This window comes from Malus domestica, chromosome 12 (genome assembly GCF_042453785.1).
Source record: "Malus domestica chromosome 12, GDT2T_hap1".
In the NCBI taxonomy this organism is placed as follows: Eukaryota; Viridiplantae; Streptophyta; class Magnoliopsida; order Rosales; family Rosaceae; genus Malus; species Malus domestica.
The window spans coordinates 18,865,846-18,873,389 of record NC_091672.1 but is presented as its reverse complement, the minus strand read 5'-3'; the positions used below and the strand labels follow the sequence as shown (position 1 = coordinate 18,873,389).

Here is a 7,544-nt window from a genome sequence, read left to right as displayed (position 1 = left end):
ATAAATGAATGTTTTTCCTGTTATTAGTGACATAGCATGGTCTCTCAGTTTTAAGTAAAATGTTTGCAATTGTAGGCTTTGAAATTGTGGTTCACCCAAAGTTAAAAATTGAGAGTATAAAAATTGAAACATTTGATAACTCTTGCAAGAGAAAATGGATGCCAAGAGTTGCAGAAGGTCGTGAAATTCACCTAGGAACACACAATTGTTCTTGCATAAGCAATATACTCGCAGAGGAGTTGTCCTAACAAAATCAACATCCTTGTTTAGGTCAAACCTCAATCTTAAAACCAAATAACTCTCCACTAGTATCTATGTCTTTTGCAGTCTCTCATGTTGTTTGAAGTAGGCAATACGTTGATTTTTTAGTACAACGTTATATTTTACAAAAAAAGGAATGGGAGTTTGGTTAAGCCACAGAATGAGCAACCTAATTTAGTATCGAATTCGCGGTCTACGAGATTTGACCTAAGACCTCTCACTTACAAGCAAGGTTCTAAAAAACGCTAGGCGCTAGTCGAGCGGCGAGCTAGCGCCTAGCGCCTAGGCGGTCTAGGCGGATTTAGGTAAAATTCTTGTATATCTTGTAAATAAGTGCACATTGACACTTATAAAAAATTATACTTATATGAAATACATAAATAAAATAATAAAAGAATGATAAAGAATGATAAAATGCAAACAAAATATCTAACAAGTCCAAAATTTAAAAACATATTAAGCATATATACCATATAACTTAAGATATTTTAAATGATTATATCTAATTTTTAAAGATTAAAAGTAAAAAACAGGTTAGGTGGTTCATAATAAAAATAATTCTGAAAAGTTCTTTCCCATTTCATAAAGCACCATGTGTCTCACATTTCAAAATGGGCTAGGGTTGGAAGGAAGGACTTTATGAACTAGGGTTGGAAGGAAGGACATTGAATAAATCTTCACATCAGCCAAGACCCATTTCATATTATGAAAAGAATTCTTTTTAAAAGGGGCCATTTCATAAAGTCCAATTTCAAAATATGGGTCCATTTCATAATAAAAAGAATTCTGAAATGTCCTTTCCCATTTCATAAAGTCCTTTCCAAAGCTCCTACTTCCCATGCCTCACATCTGCCAAGAGACCCATGCCTCACATCAACCAAGATAGTCAGAGACTCTCAAACCAAGGAAGCCTTGAAAACCGGAATCTTCTATTTTGTTAGTTCTTTCCTTTTCCTCATCCTCTTCTTCTTCTTCTTCTTCTTCTTCTTCTTCTTCTTCTTCTTCTTCTTCTTCTTCTTCTTCTTCTTCTTTCCATTTTCCCTCTGTAAAATCTCCCTTTTTTCTTCAAGCACATCGAAGAAATCCTCTCTGGCGAAGAAATATGGGCTTCCAGGTCAAAGTTTTTGTTTTTTTTCCTGCAAATGCACTGTTATTCTCATTCTTCTACATATCTCTCTCACGTTTACTCTTCCTTCAAGCTCTCTCCATTTCTCTTTTGTCACCATCGCAGTGTAGTGAGATGGAAAATTTTAACAGAATTGCCGCTTAGGCCGCCTAACCTGCCTAGTCGGCCGCCTAGGCACCGCCTAATACCCATGCCGATTTCCTAAACATTTTTGAAATAATCGCGGGGCGGCCCGACGCCTAGCGCCTAGCCAGCCGCCCAGATCACATTTTAGAACACTGCTTACAAGTGAAGAGGAATACCATCAGACCATAGTATTGAGTGGTAGTAATATCTTGTTAAATAGAGAATCTTTTGTATGTGGAATTGCATGACCAACTTATTGTCCACATAATTACTTAAGTGACGAAGATAGGAATGTTCTTTATCATTTTATTTATCACGAGGTTGGATAAGTTCAAATTTCGAGATCTATATAGTAGATACATATAAATCTTAAAATTTAAATGCACCCAATGATAATAAGTAAGATGGTGAGTGTGACCGATACTTCGAGAGTGGCGAGCAAAAATACACCTAGTGAACTTAATAATTGTCCACTTCTCAAAACGTTAGTTAATTATTTAAAATGTTGTAAAATATTGGAATCCATCTAAAATATTAGAATCCATTTAAAATCACTCCAATAAGTAGTCATTTGGACTTAACCTAAAAATAATTAGAGAATTTTATTTGAATCCGTACAACTTCGTTCTACATCCAGCTTACTCTTACACCCACATCATTTTTGTTAGATTATCGGTATCTCTTTAAACTCAAATTTACTACTTAAATTGTCCTCAAAAACTCAGTTCAATATGTAAATTTGTCTTTTATATCCACTTGAAAAATAAAAAACCAAAATCAAAACATTCTTTGCTTTGCCATTCTCTCTATGTGACAATTGCTTTTGATGGAGTCTTCATCACCCTTTCCAGTGTAGCTCTCAATAAATCTCAAGTTGCTTTGCCTAACCATGTCAAACAAGCCGTCCCCTCTAAACTATTCTCTTGCATTTATTTTGACTTCTCCAACACACTCACTAGTGTGCGCATACATTTGAGTTTGAGTTCACCATGTTATTGTGATTTATCCACTTTGTAAGGCTTCTCCAACACACTTTGATATCATTGAGATTTCTAACTAATCAAGGAATTGGTCCACACAAAATTTTAACCTCGTCAGATAATTAAAAGCATGTGACTATAATGCACTTGATTTAAATCATTAGTGAAGGATCTAAATCTCAAAACTCATAATAAAGTGCTAATTTTAGCCAATTTGGTGAGCTTTAGGGTTGGTTTGGGATTGTGGTGTTTAAAAAAAAAACAGTTTATTAAAAGATTTGGAACATTAAATGTGTTTGGTAAAACAAAACAAAAAAGTGTGATTTTTAAAAAAGGTTGTCAATGAAAGTAGAAAAACATAGAAAAGCAGAAGCAGGGGTCTACCATGCTTCTAAATATATATATATATATATATATATATATTTTCAAAGCATATTAATCAATACTCATTTCATGAAATTTTCAAATGGGAAATACCCCCACATGTTTTACAAACTTACAATCTTTGCCCCTACATTATTGTTTTTGACAATTATTATATCTCATTAAATACTATATCATTTTTAGTCATTTAACATATTCAAAGCAATTTATATAAAAGTTTACCAATCACTCAGACGCTATTTTTTTTTATTAATTAAAAGCACTTCTACAAAAAAAATGTTTTCCAAACACTTAAAACTGTATTTTATAGAGGTTTATTTTTACATCACAACATAAACTTTTCTTTTTTTTTTTTGAGTCGAGAAACATGTTTTTTAAAAGTACAGTAATACCAAATTAGCCCTTAGCTAATTTATTGAGCCTTCATTAGAATATAATGTAGGAAAAAATTATGTAGTGATGAGGGTTTGAATATTGAGTGTGAATTTATTTATAAATCTATTTTTTATTGTTAATTTCCTCTTAATTATGTAAGTTTAAATGGAGTAGAAAAAATTATATGAATTCAAATAAAACTTTTCAAATAATTATATTTTGTTTTGGTAAAAGAAAAAAAAATTGAATTAAACAAATAAAAAAGTAAAAGACGGGTGAAGAAAGATATGCGCACAAAAATATAACAGCCGCCGATTTCTACCACGTGTAATCTAAGATCTTTGGTCCTTCCCCGTGTCATCGATTTGAAACGGAAATCCTCTGTTTTTCCCTGTAGTTCTGAAAGGGAGCCCTCAAAATATTTTACACATTGAAGGAGCAGACAGCCGAAGCTATCGAACCGGCCGAGCCAACCCGGAAGGTACGCCCTGCTACTTCCATCGTCCTCTCTGCATCTATAGGGTTTCTATATTCTGCAGTTAGGGTTTCATTAACGTTGTAGCATAATTTCTATTCTGCTTTCTAGGGTTGCATACGTTTGACTATACCTGACTGTATGGACCTGAACGCCGACGTCGTTTTGGCTGACCCGAGTGACGGGGTTCACCACTCTGAGCCGGCGCTGGGAGTGGTGGGCGAAGTGAATGAAATGGCTTCTGTGGGAGGTGGAGTGAATGGGGGTGTAGAGGAGAAAGGTGAAGTGGTGGATGGAGGTGATGATTCTGAAGTGAAATTAGGACTTTTAGATGGGGATGTTGAGGGGAAAGGGAGCGTTGTTTTGTCAGAGGTAGCGGTTAATGGCGGGGAAGGTAGAGAGGGCTTGGAGGGTCCGCAATTTGGTGCTGGGGGTGTGGTTGGAGAAAATGTTAATGGGTTGGTTTTGAAATCTGAGGACAGTTTGAGGAACCTTGAAATTGGAAGGGGTAGAGGGGAGGATGCGACTTTAGGGGAATGCACAAAAGATGAAGTTGTGGGTTCTGAGGATGGAGATTTGGTGAGTGTTAAGGCGAAGCGGAATGTGGCAGTTCATGGAAGGGATGACATGACGATAGATGAGAAAGAAGAGAACGTTGTTCGAGTAGCTGATATAGCTCCTGCTGAAATAGAAATGGATCAAAAGGTGGAGCAGGGCCAAGTTGAAGACCAGAGTCTTGATGCTTCCAGTTCTATGCATGGCAATGGTGACGTTGAGTATTTGGAAACTGTTGGACAAATAACAGAAGGCACCCGGGCTGTGGAAGTGAAAGTTGTTGATCATAGTGAGTCTTTGGATAAAAAAGACCTGAATGTAAGCACTCAGTCTAAGATGGAAACCTGTGATGGACTAGAAAATCAGCCCATGGAAGTTAATGTGGAAGCACAGACAAATGAGAACAAATTGACCCATGATGTTTCAGAGAATGGGGTTCGGCAGAATACTGAAAATGGAAAATCTACTTCCTCAGATGGGAATGTGTCAAGTGATGAAAATGGAAAGTCTGCTTCCACAGAACTAGAATTCCGTGATTCTGATCTAGTATGGGGAAAGGTAAGGAGTCATCCCTGGTGGCCCGGGCAGATCTGTGATCCTTCAGCTGCATCAGTGAAGGCAAAGAAGTATTTTAAAAGAGGCACTTATCTAATAATGTATTATTGGGATAATACATTTGCTTGGAATGAAGCAATGCGGATTAAGCCCTTCTTTGAGAACTTTTCACAAATGGAGAAACAAAGCGACATGGAAGAATTCCAAAATGCAATTGGTTGTGCTTTGGATGAAGTCTCAAGGCGGGTAGAATTAGGGCTGAGCTGTTCTTGCATATCCAAAGAAGTATATGAAAAACTCAAAACTCAGATAATTGAAAATGCTGGAATCAGTGAAGAAGCAAGTAGAAGAGATGGTGGTGACAAGTCTTTAAGTGCTGCTTCTTTTGAACCTGTGAAACTCATTAGGTTTGTAAAGAAGTTGGCTCAGTTTCCGTATAGAAAAGTTGACAGACTAGAACTTGTAACATCAAGGGCCCAATTATCAGCCTTCAATCGCTGGAAAGGTTGTCCTCCACTGCCAGAGTTCAATATGCTTGGTGGGTTGCTGACCGATGCTGACATATTACTATTGGGAGAGAAGCAGTGTGCTGAAGCAAGTGAAAATGCACTTCCAGTAATTAAGGATGAGGATTTGGGGCCGAAATCAAAAAGTAAAGATAACTTACCGCAGAAGCGCAAGAACATGTCTGGAGATAGTACGCGCCCGAGTAAAAAAGAGAAAAGCATACCAGATGTAGTGGCTGAGAAGTATTTTTCTACTCCAGTGAGTGAGAAAGGATCGGAAGGGAAAGCTGGCAGTAAACTGATTTCACAATCTTCCAGTAAGAAACGAAAGGCAGGTGATGCTACATCTGATGACTCGGCAGTAAAGCAACGGAAAAGTGAGTTGTCAACAAGGGCTGATAGTAATTCTATACAAAATAAACCGACTTTTAAAGTTGGAGATAGGATACGCAGGGTTGCAAGCCAACTAAGTGGATTGAGCCCAATACTGAAGAGTTACAATGCAACATCTGGAGAAGTTGAAGTTGAGGATAAAGGCAAAAGAAATGAGTACCCATCTCCTGATAAGATGCTGTCTCAGGTCTGCTTGGCTGCTATAGATCCCATGAACGGATACAGCTTCTTGAGTTCCATGATTACTTGCTTCCGGGAATTTAGGAATACTATATGCTTGGACCATTCCAATCCTGCGGAGGACCAAATGTCTCTGGAACAAATGTTTGGTGGTAAGCTGGTTAAGAAATCAATCAGGAGTGGGAAGAAATCAATGAGCTCCGGCATTACTGAAAAATCCAAGTCACAAGAAATTCCTCCTGAGCAAGCATTACCCAAGAGTCGAAATGAAAATGAAGGGTTGGTGCCTGGAGCTCCAAGTGATATGGATACCTCTACTGATGAACAGCAAGCAAGTCTCGAGTCGGATCCCAATTTGGATTCTGAACGAAAAATTGCTGGTGGAGATCTTGAGTCAGAAACAGTGAAGCCAGCTCTTGGCTCGAGTGAGAGTTGTGATGAATATCTCTCTCGGACAGCTCTGATCTTGAAATTTTCAGATTTGGAGTCCGTCCCTTCAGAAAAAAACCTGAAGAAAATATTTAGCCGCTATGGGCCCTTGACTGAAGTGATGAGGAATAACCGCCGGGCCACACTGGTTTTCGAGAAACGTACTGATGCTGAAACAGCTTTCAGCAGCACAGGGAAATACAGTACTTTTGGACCTTCACTTGTCGGTTACAGCCTCAAGTACCTGCCTTCTAAACCAAGTAAAGCTGCTTCTTCAACCAATGCGAAAAAGCGCGGCAGAAAATGTGCAACAGCACCTGAAGGCAATGCAACCAAGTGATACATTCTGTTCAGGTAAAAGCTCAAGAATGAAGTTACTGTTTTGTTTTTTCTTTAATGAAACTTTCAAGCAAGAAACCATATGAATTTGTAGTTGACTCGGCATTTTTGTCGAAATTGATAGGACGAAGGCTAAATAAATATGTGTATATCCATGTAGCGTATTTCGTAATCGGCTTACAGAATTTCATAATGTAACTATCTGGTACAATTAGGATAGTTCTCTTGCCGTGTCTGACATATTTTTTAGCAGTGTCTCGGATTCTCATTTCCACCATCAGAGTAGATTTGAACCTTTTATATAACACAAGTGAAGCTAAACCCTTGTCCTGAGCAAATTTCATCTCCCTTGTTTTTCTGTCGATTCTATTTTTTCAAGGTTTGGGTATGCGTCCACTCTTCAAATTTCAAACTACTTGTTCGTGTCATGTTTACATGCTTGGAATGTGTAATTACGGGATTTACTATAATTCTGAAGTTTGATTTTTTTTCTCTTACTAACGCATAGGAATCAAAATATACAATTTTTCTTCAATAGGCCGGGAAATGAACGGTGAAGATTGACTTTATGGATTTTTTTGTCAATCTTTACCGTTTATTCACGAACCATTGAAGGCAGACCCCAAAATATATGGGGCTCACACATTACAATTTGTAATTCTGGATCTGAAAAACCAAGTGCTAGATTGATTGATTGAGGTTAGTTGATCTCATTCCAGCTTCCCCTTATTCTTAAGCTCTTTCCAATCCAAGCAAGCATGTCATCCATTTGTCTTCCACTTTTTAATTATTTTTCCGATGCAAGAGTAAAATAGTTTATAAAGAACAAATTGAAGAAAACATCCGAATATCCATGTTCT

At 37.5% G+C, this 7,544-nt stretch overlaps 1 protein-coding gene across 1 annotated transcript; it reads left to right on the top strand.

Annotated features, from left to right (window-relative positions):
* Positions 1-3,586: 3,586 nt before the first annotated feature.
* LOC103450090 (PWWP domain-containing protein 5-like) lies at positions 3,587-6,903 on the top strand. Its single transcript, XM_008389414.4, has 2 exons — positions 3,587-3,733; positions 3,839-6,903. Exon 2 carries the CDS (start codon positions 3,869-3,871, stop codon positions 6,683-6,685), a length of 2,817 nt encoding a protein of 938 aa, XP_008387636.2. The 5' UTR covers positions 3,587-3,733; positions 3,839-3,868; the 3' UTR covers positions 6,686-6,903.
* Positions 6,904-7,544: the final 641 nt, after the last annotated feature.

Bases quoted from the DNA above. Each gene is read 5' to 3' on its own strand.
- LOC103450090 (XM_008389414.4), top strand. From the start codon at position 3,869: ATGGACCTGAACGCCGACGTCGTTTTGGCTGACCCGAGTGACGGGGTT.